At 40.6% G+C, this 19,195-nt stretch overlaps 1 protein-coding gene across 1 annotated transcript; it reads left to right on the top strand.

Moving 5' to 3' along the window:
• Window positions 1–6,822: 6,822 nt before the first annotated feature.
• On the top strand, window positions 6,823–18,906 carry lrpap1 (low density lipoprotein receptor-related protein associated protein 1). Its single transcript, XM_082537321.1, has 8 exons — window positions 6,823–7,123; window positions 7,599–7,743; window positions 14,052–14,182; window positions 15,063–15,183; window positions 16,449–16,604; window positions 17,371–17,453; window positions 18,002–18,178; window positions 18,688–18,906. The coding sequence occupies exons 1-8, from the start codon at window positions 6,962–6,964 to the stop codon at window positions 18,754–18,756; spliced, it is 1,044 nt and encodes a 347-aa protein (XP_082393447.1). The 5' UTR covers window positions 6,823–6,961; the 3' UTR covers window positions 18,757–18,906.
• Window positions 18,907–19,195: the final 289 nt, after the last annotated feature.

Here is a 19,195-nt window from a genome sequence, read left to right on the forward strand (position 1 = left end):
AATCTTGAGTTGCCTTTATTTTCATTATATCTTGCATCCAAAGAGCCAGAATTTCTTGCAAGTTTATTTATTAGCTCTCCATGTTTTCTGATGGTCTTTCAAAGTTTTTCTTTGGATGTTGCCCGCTTTCTAACTTGTGTTTTATTTGTTTGTTTGTTTGTTTCTTAAGCCCTAACCTCCATCTGTGGGGAAAGAGCGAGACACCTGCCTGTCCCCTGTGCTCTGGAAGAGGGACCCTAGAACACCTCCTTAGCAGCTGCCCAAGGGCCCTGGCCGATGGTTGGTATCGTTGGCGGCACGACCAGGTGCTCAGAGTAGTTGCTGAAAAGATTGCCTCAGCAATCAGCACCAGCAAGCATCATCATGCTCCGAGGAAGGTAATCTCTTTTATTAAGGCTGGAGAGAAACCCCAGGTGCGCCCACATTTGACAACTGGCCTCCTCAACACAGCCTCTGATTGGCAGCTACAGGCTGACCTGGGTAAACAACTAAAGTTCCCTCAGAACATTGCAAAAACATCACTCCGGCCAGACATGATAATTATTTCTGAGGCCTCAAAACAGCTGATCATGCTGGAACTCACAGTGCCCTGGGAAGAGCGGATTGAGGAGGCCAATGAAAGGAAACGAGGAAAGTACCAGGAACTAGTGCAGGAGTGCAGGGGAAGGGGCTGGAAGACTTTCTATGAGCCCATAGAAGTGGGTTGTAGGGGCTTTGCAGGACGATCACTCTGCAAAGTCCTAGGCCGGCTGGGCGTGGCTGGGGCAGCCAAGAAGAGAGCCATCCAGGCTGTGAGTGAAGCGGCAGAGAAAGCCACAAGGTGGCTGTGGATCAAGAGGGCTGATCCGTGGGTAGCTACTGGTACACAAGTCGGGGCCTGATCACCACCGGCTGGGTTGCCTGGGCGAGGGTGTATGATGTTGTGAGACCCGAAACACCTGATGACCCTAGGATACATCACTGAAGATGCGTACCAGTGCATCCAGGAGATGTGTCTTTATAGTATAGCCACTTAAAACTGCTCTATTAATCATTCAAGCATATAAAGGCACTTAACTCAAGAGATGAACCCGTGATTTGTCAACCTAGCAAATAACCAATTTTAAGTTGTGTCTTTAGCCACTTTTTTACTGGCAGCCTGTCACAAAAACATATTATTTATTCCCATTCCTTTAGTAATTTTTTTTTTTTTTTTAAAGAGAGAGAGAGAAAAAACACATTTGACAGACATAGTCGTATTTTGTCTTCTACCAACAAGGTGATTCCTAAAAAGCTACTAACTGAAAACTTCGCATATCTCAGGATGGTGTGTAGTGTGTCCTTTTGAGGAAATTGGACAAGTGGGGGACAAAAGAAGTAGTGGCAGATGAACAGTATCTGAATATTATTAAGAAATAGGAATAACTGGCACAAGACGTGAGCGATACATCTGGACCTTGAGTTGATTCGTCTGTGCTTTGCTGAAGTCTCATCAGAAATGGCCTCAGTGGAAGGGTGGCTGAAACAGCGAGAAAAGCCTCACGTAACAGTGGCAGTTTTCTTGGTTCTCAGGAGGATATGAACACAAAGTTGTTTTGTTTTCTTGTTTTTTGTTTTTAATTGTCAGAGGTTTCAATAAACACAATTTTCAATTATTTCATGGTTTCAGCTTTACAGGGTTAAAGTTCAGGCTTTGCTGAAGAATAAAGGCCGTCATACTAAATATCGACTTTTAGGCTTATTAGAATTGGCCAAATTTTTTTTTTTGCTTTATATACTTTTTTCCGTGATTGCTTGAACATATTTTAAAACATTTCTCCACCTCTTTCCCATTTTCATAATGAAGCGTGGCTCAAGTGTTTTGCACAGCACAGCAAGTTATCTTTATGTAGCACAAACTGACTCAGCAATATAGTCTTTTAATTTAGACATCGTTGAGGTTAAGATTCTTTTTTTATTTCATTTTCACCTCCTACAACAGGATTCAAAATAAAGATGAAAATCCAAGTAAATTTCTTTTCCAGAGAATGTGAAAAGAGCTGCTAAATCAAGGGGTTCATCTGGTTTGCATAGAGTGATAATTAAAAGAAAAATATATAATTAAAAACAAATAGCGGGGGGAATTAACTCTATTTGTTTTCTCTGTCAGCAAACGTAGTTGAAATTTCAGTAGCCATTAAATATGCATTAACACTTAACAACAGTTTTTACTTCACCAAGAGTTATTTAGAAAAGCATACTATATAGGACACTGGGTATTGTTCATATATAAGAAAATTATTGCCAGCTCTGTTGAAACAACCTTGAAATAGTTGTCGACAGATTTTAATATGTTGAAAGTTTTGTTGATGAGGAGCTTTTCCAAGCAGAGCTATACTCCACACTAATGCGATGCCTGCTCCTGTTGTTCTCTGTGGTTGTATTAGCACAAGTAATAAGATAATCGAAGCCTGTTTATTGCAGTGGCTTGGTCTTAACGACTGTGTTTGTTTCAGGTCACTGATTGAATATACTCTTTATTTCATTATGACTTTCCTTAACACCCACAAGACATCGAGCCCCGCTGATCAAATGTCTGCTAACTGAGAGTTTTTCCCTTTTTTGTCGTTTCCTTTCTCCTTTTTGCTTTCTCCATTTTTCAGTTTGTGCTTCACTTGTTTCACTCTTCTTTTTCTCCTGTGTCTCACTGCTTTCATACAACATCTCAAACAATTTCTGTCTTTCCACCTAATGGAAGCTGAAGGGAGACAAAATGATGCCATCATCAAGCATGCTTTATATAACAGTCGTGCCACTGTGGCGCTCCTTGTTGTGACACAGCTTCCCACTGGCCTAATGTCTCTCTCCCCTTCTTGAGTTACCTCTCCAGGGACTTTTGCCAGAGTTGGGCCAGAAATTCTGGCCCAGTGTCATATTTTTTAATCTATAGACATATTGTCTTTGTGCACTGTTTTAAAAAAAAGATAAAATGTCAAGGCAAGAGTACATTTTGAATCATTTTTCATTTGATTTTTCTCTTGTGACTGCTGTTGACTTTACTAAGAGTTTTGGCAACTTGATTTTCTTGCTTATTTAATTACAATACTCCTGTGTGCATCTCATTTGACACGTTTTTACAGGAGCACACATGCTTTTTTTCCCCAAACTATCACAAAGCTGCACACAGAGAGAAACAGAGACCATTCATACATGCCTGTGCCCATATGGCCGATTTCATATTATTCAATTTTCAGTTCAATTAAAGAGAGCAACAGAGAAAGTGAGAGAGAGAGAGAGAGAGAGACAAATCACAACAACAGTCACCTCCAGATGCTTTATATTTTAAGGTACAGATCCTAGAATATTAGGGAGAAAATCCAACAATCAAACGAGACCCTTTGAGGAAGCACTTGACGACAGTGGGAAGGAAAAACTCCACTTCAATAGGAAGAATCCTCCTGCAGAACTGGGCTAAGGGAGGGGCAGTCATCTGGCACGACAGGCTGTGGATGATATGAGGAAGCCAGAATAACAGACAGACTGTAAACAGAGCCAGAGATTCATGATTACATGCAGTGTGGTGTGGAAGCACATAGTGACTGAAAAAGGTCCACCCACTGTATCATGGGAAGCCCTCAGTAGCCACGACCTATTGCAGCATTACTCATTCAGGTTCACTTGATCCAACCCTGACTATATGCTTTATCAAAAAGGAACATTTTAACCCTAATCTTTAAAGTAGAGAGGGTGTCTGTCTCAGTGAATCCAAACTGGGAGCTGGTTTCACAGAAAAGGAGTCTGAAAGTGAAGGCTCTGCCTCCCATTCTACTTTTAAATATCCTGGAACCACAAGTAAACCAGAAGTCTGCACGGGAAGTGCTCCACTGGGGCAATATGGTACTATGACATCTTTAAGATGGATGGTACCTGATTATACAAGACCTTAACACAAGGATTTTAAAATTGATTCTGGATTTAACAGGGAGCCATTAAAGAGAAGCCAATATGGAAGAAATTGGCTCTCTTTTTCCAGTCCCTGTCAGTATTCTCATTGCAGCATTTTGGATCAATAATAACGAATTACAATAGCCAGCCTAACAGTTATAATCATTGAACATTTTCTCTTTGAATTATGGGAAGAAACTAGAGACACTCAGATAAAACTTGCACAAGGCATAGACTCTTACTTCAGTGCAACAGCACAAACCGTTCTTGCTAAAAATTTACCAACAAAATAGAAAGGAAGAGAAAGTTTAGTTATTTATTCATCAGTTAACTCACTCAAACATTGCTCACTGAGTGTGCACAGATGCATATGGGGATGCTGCAGGTGAGGTAGACCACTGTGATGGGACAGAGAATGAAAAGTATACTTTTTTTGCAATTTTCTGATATTTTTACTGGGTGGTGTTGACCTTTCATGCTAGCCAGCTGTCCATTGGCAGGTAGACAGATTAATTAAGTGCGGCTCAATCAGTAGCAGATTCCTGGTGGACATTTCTGCTCATTAAATACCAACGCCTGTTAGCTGTAGAAGCTGTAAATAGAGATTAAAAACAAAAAAATGCTGAGAGAGAAATAAGGGCTGAAAATTTCAAGAACGTTTTGATTCTTTTTTTAGTTTCTTACATATGTAAATGAACACCAACTGATGAAAGTAAAGAGTTATAACAGCCAAATTATTCTAACTATGAATTAATTTGGTTCATCAAAAGGGGTACATAGTCTGTAGAAACGCCGTTTGATTAACAGTGCACTAAATGGGTGCTAAAAATGTTTTAACCTGAAAGGATATTTATTGAACATTTGTCTGACTTTGTTTTTCACATTTTATACAACCGGGTAGGAAATTGCAATTAAATCCAGGCATGAATACATCAGCATTCATCAAACATTAGATGCTTCAGCTTTCTGCCTCTGTTCCTCTTTTTATATGCACCCTCTAATTTTGCTTGTAAGTTTGATCCATTATTGCATGAATATTCTGTTGTTGTGTTGTGGCAATGATTCTTACTTTATGCACTGAACCCTGCAAAATCACAGAAACATCTGTTTATTTGCTTTTGGCAGGCTGTGTCTTCAAATTTCAATATATGCACATGTAAATCTTTTCATTTTTAGATGATCAAATTGACACAGACCACTAACTTTTAAACACTAATGTCTACATTCTGTTGGGAATATGACTGGATTCATCCTGAAGGACTGTGTTAGATTTCTGATCAAATGACCGTGTGATTTGTTTTGGACTTTTGATGCTGCCTGTGAGATGCTGCATAGCACGCGCCCACAAACCCATTATTGTTTTTCTCTCTCCCAGCCTCACTTCACTTCAATTCAGTTTCAGCTGGATCAGATTTATTGACAATAAAGTTCTGAAACAATTTTATCAAGAAGTGCAGTATAATGTGTTTCTGTCTCACTTTTTTTGTCCTCACAGTTTAATATAGTCTAACTGAATTCACTTCAGTTATTGTGGTATATAAGCATGAACGTTATAGAAACAATATACTCAAGGTCGGATCAATAATAAAAAATGTATTTTGTCTCTCAAAAATTTTGATTATCTCAGCTTTTTTTGATATGTAGTGAGCAAAACCAACTATTAATAATAGTGTGTGTGTGTGTGTGTGTGTGTGTGTGTGTGTGTGTGTGTGTGTGTGTGTGTGTGTGTGTGTGTGTGTGTGTGTGTGTGTGTGTTTGTTTTAACTCCTTTAAACTTTTAAGGTAACTGACCACTGACCCAAACTGTAAAAGTAGTTTTCTTCTGTTTCTCAGTGATTTCAAACAATAAAAGCGTTTCTCCTTATACATTTTTTGGCATTTAGATCAATTTTGAAGGATCACACAGTTTTTAGTTTTTTATCTGTTTGCCTGTTTTGGTTTGTTTGTTTGTTCTGGTTTGATTTGCAGGGTTTCTGTTTGTTTGCTGGCTTATTTTTATGGGTTTTATATTATATTATCTTTCTTTTCTACCACACCGTGTTAATAGGTGGTGTCACTCATGTACAGGCTTGATTTTTGTAAATGTTTTACCTTTTATTGTAATAAAACAAAAAGTCAAATCTTTAGGTAGCCTTTCAATGCTAAACTGGCCTGTGTGCAGTTCAGTTCTTTCACCAACTGAAAACATTTGCTGTATCATTAAACACAAAAAGTACCCAGGACTGATGCTTAGAGACTGTAGTTAAAAGAAGAGGCGATGCTACACAAGTAGTAAAACAGGTTGCTGCCATCAAGTTTAACATTAGTTAACATTTTTATTGAAGTGTTAACTAATGGCCCACCTTCTTAGCTGTAGGTACCAACAACAAATGAGAACATTTTTCATTTTAAGCTGAAAAAATGTTTTTCAGCTTAAAATGCATAAGCTGAAAAACATTTTTCAGCTTATGCATTTTATATGTTTTCTGTGTAGTTTTGTGAATAACATATGGGCTTATGAGATTTGCAAATCATTGCTTTTTGTTTTTACTTATATTTTACACAGTATCCAATAATAATAATAATAATAATAATAATAATAATGGATATCAAATTCTTTTCGTTTTCTTTTAGAAAAACTTCGCATCCAGTTAACAGGTATCTTCTTTGGTATCTCCTTTAAGAAAGCGGTGTTTCCGTCATCCCAGTGTTTTAAAGTTACTTGGTCTTTTCAACGGGTACTTGAAAATAGAGACAGCATCCATACTAGTACAGTAAACGCGTGGAGGCTTTCTATTTGCTGTCGGAGTCTGCAGCCTTGTTGCTAGGTAACAGCGCAGAGCGGCATTTCCAGTGTAGTTCAAGGAACGCTCTTTCCGCTTTAGTAGCTACAGAAAGGCTGCGCCAAGAAAATACATATCCCACAGTGCACTTCTCGCGGAAATGCCCGCCTCTTTTGAGCATATGACTTTCGGTACTCCAGTGAATCACAACAATACCCCGTTTGTGGTGCTGTGTGGTTCATTTAAGTATTTTGGTGGTGTTTTTCTGTCGTTAGTTGCGCAGAGTTGTTTTGAAAATGAGGCTGCAGTGTTTGTTCGCAGCTTTGTGTCTCGGCGTTGGTGTAATGGCCGGGAAATACTCCCGGGAGCTGAATGAGCCCAAACCGAACGACAGAGATGGGCAGGCAGTGGAGTTCAGGATAGCTAAGCTAAACCAGGTCTGGGAGAAAGCTCAAAGGGTATGTATTTAAGACGATCAACAGCACGATTCATGTAGCACAAATAATTTGAGGAAAATGCTGAAACAATGAAGACAGGGCAATAAGAGATACATGATCGACGTACTGAGCTATGCACAGACCCAGGGGATCAGGTGGACGTTTCCTTAGTTGGAAAAAAAAATCAGGCGTCTTTTGTTCATTGTGAAGTTGGTACTTACAGCTAAGACGGTGGGCCAAGCTTGGTATTGGAAAATTGTTGAAAAATGCGTTTTACTGCGGCTAATCCCAGTGAGCATCATTTAGCATTTAACTGCCTCTTCAGCTGCCTCATCAGACCTTTGGTCAATATTTAATAGACTGTTATTGTGAGCAAAATTCTCCAGTAGGATTATGGAAAAAAAAATATCTCTCTGTGTACTTTTCTGTTTCTGCAAACTTTCTCCCTCTGCCTGTCTAACAAAGCCAACATTTTCTACTCTTTTGGATTTAACAGATGCAGTTGTCTCCAGTCCGACAGGCTGAGCTGCACAGTGACCTGAAGATCCAGGAGAAAGATGAGCTGCAGTGGAAAAAAATGAAGGTGGAGGGATTCGATGAAAATGGGGAGAAGGAGGCCCAGCTCAGGCGCAACTTCCATGGTAAGACAAACTGCAGACTGCTTCAATCAGCAGTAGTTAGAGCTTTGTCCTGAGTCAGTTTCCTCTAGATCCTTAATCACCATCTTTAATAATCCCTGTACTGACATTTTTTATGGGTTTGATTAGTAATAATGACTGCAACGTATCCTAACACACTGGTAGTCACTAAAGCCAACAAAAAAACAGGAACAGAGAGTATCACAGGATTTCTTCTTCTTCCTCTCCTTTCACTGCTTCCTTTAGGGGCCACCACAGCAGATCATCTAGCCTATCCCTAGCATCATCTTCCATCCTCTCTGCCACTGCAACCCTCTGTATGTCCTCTTCAATTACATTTATGAACCCCCTCTGTGATCTGCCTCCTTCTCTCCTGCATAGTAGTTCCATCTTCAGCATCTTATCTTGCCTCTCTAATCAGTGGGTCACGATGCGTTGGTAAGAGCCATCTTCTCTCATCAAAAAGACAGATATTTTTAGAGTTAATGAATTTAAAGTTATTCCTTTTAATTTTCTTTTTGTCTAATATGGGAAAGCAGAAGGTTAATGACACCTGGCTTGAGAACAGCATCTTTAGTTTTTGTTTTAAACCTTGGAAAATAATAAAACGAAATCCTCTCATGCAAAAACACAAACAAAAGACTTTACAGAAGTTTTATCTTGTAAAACTGTCTGAGATCCTCCATTTTTCTTGCCACTGTAGACATGAAACGGGTCCTAAATTGCTTTGCTAGTGGTGTAAGAAAATAATAATAATCTTGAATCTAACTTTTACAAACTTTCTGAATTTCAATGTCATTTAAACCCAGTGCTAAAAAGAGACATGTTAAGACAGATTGTTTAGGTAGGTCTAATTTAGTCAAGGCATATACTGTAGATGTCAATCGAACAAAGACAAAGAAAATGTTTAATGATAGATTAAGTACATGTACTTTTTATAGTATATGTGCTAAACATGGCAAAGTTTAAGGATCACATACTTGACCATAAAAGTAAAAGTTTAACCGGAGTAAACATTCTGATGTACTGGTTTGTCATTTAAAATAAACTCTGAAGGTCATACTTCTAAGCTGTGGTAGTGATTCCCCCACTGCTCCTTCCTGCTGTTATCAGTAGCACTCTTCATATCTCACTTAATCTGTTCACTTGTCACCTGGCAGATGAGTTACTAAAAGCATACCAATTTTATTTTATGTGCTATTCAGGCTGTGGGTAAAAAGATATTTCTGTATTTTGAATTACACTTTAGATATTCTTTATGTAGTATTTAGCAGTGTTTAGACTGAGGTCCTATTGTATGATTTTTAAAGGATAGGCATACTGTATCTCCCTTTATTCCTTGTGAGAGCTCGGCCAGCAGTCCACCTGCTCTGGTTCCTCTCCTTCCTCGCTCCCCTGTGGTGCAGTGACCTTCCTGCTACAGGCAGAGCAACACAGTCCCTCCTTTAGCTGGCTAAATATAATTTTTTAAGGAGCACGTCGAGTCATCTTTTCCATGCTGAATCCTGTCCTTCTCCTTAACTCATTCTAATTGAGCTTCACAGTCATTTTGTCTCCCTCATTACCTTCATTTCCTCTGCGCTTGTTCTTGATGTATTTTATATGTCAAAAGACACTCCTCACACCGGTCAGTCGGAGAACGTAAACACACAACGATGAAAGTGTGCAATGTAAACTGTTTAACTCCTCCAGCACCACAGAGATTTTCTACGGTCTTAATAAAGATTTTAAACTAGCATGCTGTATATGTAAACACACTTATTGAAGTTAATAAATGACACTGGTGATTTGCAAAAATGCTGTGATGGTGCTGAATCAGCACCTACAATAAACGTTTACTGGAGAATAATGAGGGCAGAGATTTCTCAGTCTCAAGTCCATCTTTATATGCTTTGTTTTTCAATTTGCCAAATTCATCAAATTTTTTTTTTGACCACTTATTCAGTTCAGGGTCACAGAATAACTGGAGCGTGGCTGGTACACCCTGGACCGGTTAACAGTCACTGACAAATATTTACCTTTTTATTTGCCAATAATAATAGTTATCTTTCCTGAAGGTTTTTGAATGTGCTTATTATCGTTATTATTATTATTATTATTATTATTATTATTATTATTATTATCTCTTGTCTTATTCACTTTATGATGTAGACATTCTGCAAAATTGTGGGGTTGTTCACGATGCCACTGCTACTAAATTAATTAATTGACAAATACTACTTAATGTCTTGAAAAAATATTCATTCTAGGTTGTTTTTAAAAGCCATTGGCAGCCTTATCATTAGGGGTGCAACGATACTCGTATCGATATTGAACTGTTCGATACAGTGCTTTCGGTTCGGTACGCATATGTATCGAATACAAAATAAATTTTTAATTTATTTTATCAACTTTCCTTCTGACGATGCTGTCTGTGTTGAGCGCTCAGTGGATCTGCGCTCGACAGTGCAGCCTAGGCGGAGTAGTCGAACGCAGATTCACTGAGGGCAGGGCAAGCTAGCGAGACAGAAGTTAGGCTCTCCTTGCAACATGGCAAATTGAACCTCTCCCACCCTCATTCAGATCTGGCGTTTGGAACTATTTTGGTTTTCATGTGACGTATGACCCTGAAGGTAAGCTGTCATGGACTAAAGTAAAACAGTATGTTGGATGTGCCACGCAATGCTCAATTACATGGGTGGGAGCTAGTGTGTTAGCGCAGTTAGCTCGTTAACGTGTTGGCCGTCCAGCCCCATGCACGGGCGATCCGCGGTAGCTCGTTAACGGAGATTTGCCGTTGTGGCATTAAGGTCATTTCAATGAGATTTACGCTGACAGCACCAGTGGGAACACAACGAATATGACTGCACATTTACACCGACATCATCCTAGTGCAAAGACAAGTGGAAGCAGAAAACAACAAGCAGCATGCTACAAACTTTACCCGAGTCATTTAGACAGCCGTTAGCACATGATTCTCCTTATGGGGACCTGATATGTTTAATATGCTGCTGAGAATATAGCCCAGAAGAAGCGTATAGTACCGCTTTTATTTTGGAAAGAGCCATTTCTCTGTAATAAACTCTCTTTTCCAAAGATGAGTGATTCCTCAATCAGATACAGGGCTCGCAAAATCGCCTGCCCAACGTCCCTGGGCTAGCGATTTTTCGGGCTACCAAAATTTATCTCTGCCCTGCCCGTCGGCCTATCGTAGGAAGGAAAAATATATGTCAATGCTTTTGCATTCTTTCGGAAATGTAGCTGGGTAATTATGTCATTGGCATCGGTGAGCCACTGTCAATATGTGACATATTGAAATCGCGTTTGAATTTGCGCTTGTTTTTTGCTTTCACTTTGCAATTGCGCACTGTGTATAGAGAGCGACAGCACTGATTGGTGAGTGATGATAATTTGCGCACCAATTCCTCTGACATCGTCTTATCAATCGTTAGCTTACTATGCAAACATGACAAGTGAAATCTCCTGCAGCAAGCTTAAACATGTGAGAGGTTGATCGCGCAGAGAATCGCTGAGCGTTATGTGAGTGCGTGTGTAAAAGCAGCAGGATATATATTGTAGCGGGTCAGGGCTGTTCGGGGTTCTGTTTGTACAGTTATGTTTTGTTTTTATTGCCATAGTGACGGGTGACGCCCTCTCGCTGCGACGGTGTGTCCTTCCGGGGTCAGAGGGCGCCCTGTGTGGTGTTGTTGTTGTTGCTCTGCTGTTGCGGCGCTGAGCAGTTAGCTAGCGGCAGTGTTCTTCTGCAGATGTCAATAAACGGCTGTGCTCCCTGGCTAGCTCACGGGAAGCAAGACCAAACGACACCTCCGTCTCCTCCTTGTCTGAGCTCGCCACATTGGTGTCAGAAGTGGGATGATGGTGGCACCCCATGTTCTGACCCGAGTGACTTTTCCCCCGCCGGTCGTGACCGGCCGGTGCGCCAAAAGAAGGCACCTGGACATTTGCAGGACTTTGTGTGGGGTAATGGGGTCGTCGGGGACGACTGACCCCTTAGGTGGGGGCTATGTAGCGGGTCAGGGCTGTTCGGGGTTCTGTTTGTACAGTTATGTTTTGTTTATGTTGCCATAGTGACGGGTGACGCCCTCTCACTGCGACGGTGTGTCCTTCCGGGGTCAGAGGGCGCCCTGTGTGGCGTTGTTGTTGTTGCTGTTGCCGCGCTGAGCAGTTAGCTAGCGGCAGTGTTCTTCTGCAGATGTCAACAAACGGCTGTGCTCCCTGGCTAGCTCACGGGAAGCAAGACCAAACGATACCTCCGTCTCCTCCTTGTCTGAGCTCGCCACAATATTTTAGTTCTGCTGAGCCAAATAAGACAGGTCAGGGTGAAGAAGTGACAGCCAAAGAAAAGCTTACCACAAAACGGAAAAGTTATGACAAATCAGACTATAAGGCAAAAAGAAAGTGCAGCTTTATGGTTTCACGGACAAAAGAATTTCTGTGGCTGCAATATGACAAGCGAAATAACCAGGGCTGCACATAAGTGGTCCGCAGGTGCGCATTCGCTGTCAAAATAAAAAACGGGCACAAGATAAGAAGTTGCAACGCGTGTTTACATACATAAGATTTTCAGAAGGAGGACAGACATTTGTTTAGAACTCTTAAAGATGTCGAAGAAGCAAGCTCCTTTAAGCAATTGCTGTGATGTTCCTCCACCTCCAAAGAAATGTCAGGAGTCCGAACCACAAAAGAAGCACGTATTCTCGGAAAAGTAGTTGCAGGAGGTGAGCTGGCTTCAAACAAATGATGAACGCACAGAGATGTGGTGCGGAATGTGCCGTGAAAATTTAATAAATGACAAATTAAAAAGGCATGAACTTTTTTTTGTATCGAAAAAATATCGAACCGTGACACCAAAGTATCGAACCGAACCGAGAATTTTGTGTATTGTTGCACCCCTACTTATCATGTGCTATATAGACAGAAATATAATATAATACAGCAGACATGGGCACTCAAACAATCCTGAAAGGAAACCTATAAATCCAATGAAGTTGGCCTTTGTCCAGGGTGGCTGTAGCTCACTCAGAGCAGGTTACCTACTAATCAGAAGTTTGTTTGATCACCATCTGCTCCAGTCTGCATGCCAAATATCACTGGGCAACATAACCCCAAGTTGCTCTCCAGTGCATCCATCCGAGTATGAATGCGTGTGAATGTTAGATAGAAAGCACTTACATAGAAGAAAGTGCTTGTGTGAATGGGTGAGTGAGACAAGTAGCCTTGAGAGCTCAGAGTAGAAAGGTGCTATATAAGAACCAGTCCATTTACCATGTCCCACCCCTGCCCCCAAAGAGCTATAGCTTTATAATAGATCAGAACTTACTGCTCACTTTTTCCATATTAACTTAGGCACAGACTTATTCTTACTGGCCCAAAATGATTTCCCAGAGGTCTTTGACTCAGTAGAGTTGACCAAGTTATTGTTTGGCTGGTATTTAGTTGCTATAAAGAAAGCAGAGAAGGCTGTCATCATATGTCAGTCAGGGTAACATCTGACTGTGTTTTGCTGCTAAGTCACAGTTTATGTAGATTTGGCTGATATATGATAGAAACTATGACAAACTCATAACTGGATGAAGCTGGTGGAAAGTGATTAATTTCGCATTTGGGAGAAAATTACGTGCAGTGATGCATTAAGTCAGCAGCAACTATGTGATTACAAAGTTTTTAAATTACACCAAGCATCTTTTTTGCTTTTCTTCAGGGGAAGAAAAGAGTATATGCTTATATTAGACAACAAATGCATATTCCATTCTCTTCCACTTATCCTTGTCAGGGTCACGGGGGAGCTGGAGCCTATCGCTGCTACCATAGGGCGAGAGGCAGGGTACACACCTGGACAGGTTGCCAGTCTTGTCACAGGGCTAACACAGAGAGAGACAACCATTCACACTCACATTCAAACCTATGGACAATTTAGAATTACCAGTTAACTTAACCTTACTAACTGCATGTCTTTGGATTTTGGGAAGAAGCTGGACTCCACACAGAAAGGCCCCAGGAAAATAAAATAACCACTAAAAATATATCTATAGTCCGACATCGACTGACTAAAATATTGGTCTGGCTCTACTTCTTCGTTACCTTCATTAGGGATCCTACTCCCCTTGATGTTTCCTTTGAAATTTATGAGTTACTGTCAAGGGGTTTAGAGTCTTGTTAAATGATTAATATGCATGTCTTAGTCACTTTAGATTCTCTTGCCTATCTCCCGCTTCCTCCCAAGATACAGCCTCTGTTGTTGTTCCTTAGAGGCTCATGTCAGGATAATTCAACACAGCGTTTGTTTAAAGTCTTGTGGTTGTGTTATGCAGTGATCCTCGCCAAGTATGGGATGGATGGGAAAAGGGACACACGGCCACTGGAGAGCAACTCACTGAAAGATCACGACATCAAGGAGGAAGATGCATTTGAGGATCCCAGACTGGACAAACTCTGGAACAAGGTTTGTGTTTGTGTGCATAATTCTGAAAATGCTGAAGTATTGCTTTATGTAAGGTGCTTTGATTTAATGCTTGCATTGTTTGTAGTGTAACTGTAAGACTTCAATGCCAACCCTGTTGCTGTTCCTCTTTAAAAACCTTATCACAGCCAGTAAAAAGAAAAACTTATGGACATGAACTTCAGATCAGCTTAGTGCCACTCGGCTTCCAAGAAACAAAGAACAAGAGAACTAAACACTTTACAAGGTAACAAGCTTGTAAAATGTTTAGTGAGTCTCTGATTTCATCATTTTCACTGAACACAGCAAATCCACTACTGCGTGACAAATACATTTTTGCCACATTCTTCCATACACAGTCAACAAATACATTCAGTCTAATCAGAACTTCAAGACTCATTGATCAAATTACATCAAATCTGTAAGATCTAAACTTGTTTAATGGCCAACCAGTCACAAAGGGAGCAGCGTGAGCTAGTTCAAGCAGGAAATTCGAGCTGCATCACACACTGACAACACTAATGCAAGTGCTGATTGCTGCCTTGCATCACTGTTTCAGCTTCTCTTCCACCCCAGCATTCACACCGTAGACCCCAACTCCCCAATTTTCTAAAGTCTTTGTGTGAAAATGAGCAATCTCTGACTATTTTTATATGTCCAATATAGTTGATTGGCTTTAAAATATTCATATAAATGTAATCATTAAAATCACTACACTTAATAAGCCTAAACCTTCTCAGACTCTTACCAAACAGTCCTGCTGCACTAAGCGTTGATTCTTTTACTGCTACTTGTAATAGTAAATTCTTTCCCATGCAAAAGATCCTCGTTCTTCTGATGCCTTTGAAACTAACTATATCTCTAATGCCTCTTCCCCCACCAGGCTAAGATCTCGGGGAAGTTCTCTGATGACGAGCTGCTGAACTTGAAGAGGGAGTTCCAGCACCACAAGGACAAGATCCACGAGTACAACATCCTCATGGACACCGTCAGCAGGACTGAGGGTGAGCCATGTGAATCACTCCCTCTGATCCGCTGCAGGCGCATGTGTCGCACTACTTCTGTTTAGCTTTATTAGTGTTTTCTGAGGCCAGGTTTAAAAGCAGTTCAACCCAGTCCTCCTTTCTGTTGCTTCGTCCTTCGTCTATTCAAGAGATCTCCTGCAGAATATCCCTTTCTATCTTAGCAGCTCTTATTGACCCTTTTATGCCATTTACTGCTATTTTTTTTTTTCTCTGCAGACCTAGCTGGTGTTTGTGATCATATCAGAATCATTTTAAAAAACATAAAGCGGAGTAAATGTAAGAAATGTAAGAAATGTAAGAAATAAGGCTTACAAGGTTATAAAGTAATATTTTCTAGATGCCATGGCTGTTCTGCACACCCGTGTTTTATAGGGTTGAAGTCTGAAGTGCTCTCTGTCTGTCTGCTCAGTCTTGTGGTCATATACGTAGGTGGCAGGTATCAGACTGCACATGTTACCACCCTTTGTGCTCTATCAGTGCTTGTCAAATCACATCAAGCTGTGAGTTTTAAGAGGAGCTGACAGGCCCCACTGTGTTTCAAGTAGGCACGGGGAGGACAGGCACGTCTTCGGATGTGACTTGACACTTTGCAGCTGTTACGTGCCAGAACTTTCCCGATAGCGCTGCACAGCGCTGCGTTTTTGCCATACAAGCCGGGGGTATTTCTTCTGCTTGTCTGATGCTTTTAAATATTAAGCCAATCACATGTTGCCTTGAGGGATTGTCTGTGAACTTCCACAGTACCTCCACCTCCATCCACTGCCTGTCTAGGTTCCTCAGTTTTCATCCAGTTTGGCTTCTCTTCTTTTTTTCTCCCCCTTTTCTCATCCAAATGTCAACCGTTATCATTTAGTCAGTGTGGTGCTGTACACTTAGGCTTTGTTTGGCTTTTACTTTTTTCTAGCACCACACAGGCTGTTCAAGGTTCTCCTGAAAAAGTTGCTAAATAAATGACAAATAAGCCAGTTTTCTAAAATGACCTTAATCTTTAACGGGTTATTTAATGTAATAATGTAAAAAGCTGCTAATAAAAACTGCCTTTCTTTTTGTCTTTTATTAGTTTAATTTACTTTTTGTCTCTTTCCTATTCCCTTCTGTCATCCATCCCTCATTTTCTCCATCCATCTCCTCTGCCCTCACTCCTATCTAACCCACCCACACTACCCTGCGGGCTTTTCACTTCTAATTTGCCCCCTCTCTCCCTCTTCTCCCCTTTATTTCCTTTCATCTGTTCCTCTCAACAGAAATACACAAGAACGTGATCTCTCCCCTGGAGGGTGATACCAAAGAGCACGTGCTGCAGCAGAAGCACACAGAGCTGAAGCACAAAATGAGAGCCCTCAACCAGGGCTTTGAGCGCCTCCGTAAGCTCAGCCACGAGGGCTTCAGTGAAGATAGCGGTGAGACATGAAAAGCACACACACTCCCCGCTTGTCTCTTTTTGCATCTCCATTAGACGCTACATTTATCTCATCAGCTTAATTACTGGGAGTTGTAATCATAATAACACATTACTGTATCACGGCTGATGGCTTTAAGTGTTTTGCATTTTTAAAGACGTTCATTGAAAGCAGCTCACTACGCTGCATTCGCCCAGTGACGTCAAACAGCTCGGCCTTGTGCTGTTTAACAGACGAAACATTTCACTCACCAGTGCATTTTATCTCCACTCCTCAGATATGTAAGGCTGCTGTTAGTTGAGTGTGCTGCAGTTTGTGTTAGGCTTCACTTGCAGGTACAGGTTTCAGCGGGAGGTTGTTGAGAAGTTTAGATGAAGGCATTGTACCTTCTGCTGATTCATAATGATTTTGTTGCTGCGCCTTCACGTCTTTGCTTCCTCTTGCAGAAATCTGTTTTTGATCCCCTTCCCTCTTTTTTTTTTTTTTTTTTCTTTTACACTTGCAGTGTTGCAGTTTTGTAGTACTTCAGGAGCGAAGAGAGAGTGTGTGACAGCACCTCAAGATTAAATTCTTAATGCGAGCATTTTGCCTCTTTCATATTTTGTGTGTATTTCTATAAAATGATAGGTTGTTGTGATTGCATGATATGAAATATCTGCTGCGACTGCTCCTCCTCAGAGCTCCCTTTCTCTTGAGTGTTTGTGGCTCCAAAATGTCTCTTTGGATTGTTTATCTTTTCATCTGCCTTTCCCTTCCTGGTCTGTAGAGTTTCGGGAGCCGCGTGTGATTGAACTGTGGGAGGCTGCCAAGAGAACCAACCTCAGCAACGATGAGCTAGAGTCTCTCAAGGTAGTGCTTACATCTCTTGTGACTGTTTTTATGTTTTGGACACGCTCTTGCCCTGTCTGTTCCTAAATGACACTTTTTGTTTTAATGTGGTGCTACAATCTAACTTTGACTCCAACTCCACAAAACTTTTTAATCGAGCGCTCTTCTGGCACAGAAGCATTAACTGTATTATTTTCCACTACTTAGTAGCTAAGTACTACTTGTGTACTGTAAGCCACGGAAAGTGCAACTTATTATGATCATATTTTTATGTATTGCACTTTTGAAATTCACAAGTATTCCACTCTCCTGGATCTCGTTGTGCTCCTTTCACCGTTTGTCCCCTTGGGCAGCAGATTGCAGTGAACAACTCAATTTAAATGTTTTGGGGTTTCTATCAGGTTTCAGGATCAAATCTATCACAGGAAACATTCAGCTTGAATTTCCTCTGTGGCACTTAACTTCTATTTGCCTCTTGAGATACATATAAGCTACTTGTTCAGCTGTGCATGTAACTGAAGGTTAACTGAACTTACACCCCTCTATGTTGGCTGCTCTTATTCATTTAGGAGGAGCTACGTCACTTTGAGACTAAGGTAGAGAAGCACAGTCATTACAAGGAGCAGCTGGAGTTGTCCCATCAGAAGTTGCAGCATGTGGAGGCTCTAGGAGACAAGGAGCACATCAAGAGGAACAAGGAAAAGTATGACACACTCGCTGAGAAGACTAGGGAGATGGGCTACAAGGTAAGTAAGAATAAAGAGGTTCTCTTAGCATTTAATATGCTGTTTGACTTCTCACCTGCATTAGAAATGAATAATTATATGTAGTATTTGGTAATTGCTTGTAAGGCTGGAAAGGTCTGGTTGTTGGAGGACTGCAGTAATCCCAGTGTTAAGTGGCTTTTTATTTTCACAGCTTTTTGTTTGCGCTTCAAAGTTTATAACCATCTCAAAGCCATCCACACTTATCTAAGTGAAGTGTATGTATTAACGTGTGCTGTAAGGCCAGATGCATATAACAAACATTGCCAATACAGTAACATAAATGCATAAATAAAATCAAGACAACTGGTTTTCCAGTTTTCACTCCCTGCAACTTGAGCTTGAAATGTGAACAGAATTACAATTTACTATGAAAACAAGCAAACTATTGTTTTCATAGGAAGTAAACTAATAATCATTTGTGTTGACAAGCCCCTGTTTAGCTGCATAGTGGTCTTGCATTTAAATGGCGTGTGTGTGTTTGATTTCAGATGAAGAAACATATGCAGGATTTGTCCAACAAGATTTCTCGCCAGGGACTCCAACACAACGAACTCTGAGAGGTCATCACACCAGTGAAAGAACTGTAATGTTTTTGTTTAGTCACACACAACCTTGATCAACCATGCCACCATTTCTTTTTAACTTAATCAGTGTTTTCTGTGAGTCTTTTTCTACTTTTCTAGAGAATGAAATGCTTAATGAGTGAATTCCTGGTTATTTGTATGTAATATGCATGAAGTATTATAAAGCAGCTTAGACTGTCAGTCAAGGTACAGATAAATTAAATATAGAAGTGTGAGCACCAGTGTGGTACTCCATAGAACAGTTATTTGTATAACAAGTGGAAATAATGTCTTATTGTTGGTGGTAGATAAGGGATAGACAGCATTATTGGCTGTCTTGACCAGACCAGGTGCAGTTGGTCTGTTTGTCCACATTACATCATATGTGCTGTTGCCACTGTAGGACCTCATAGTTTCCCTATTGACATATTTT

This window comes from Aulonocara stuartgranti (genome assembly GCF_965226115.1).
Source record: "Aulonocara stuartgranti genome assembly, chromosome: 6".
Classification (NCBI taxonomy): Eukaryota; Metazoa; Chordata; class Actinopteri; order Cichliformes; family Cichlidae; genus Aulonocara; species Aulonocara stuartgranti.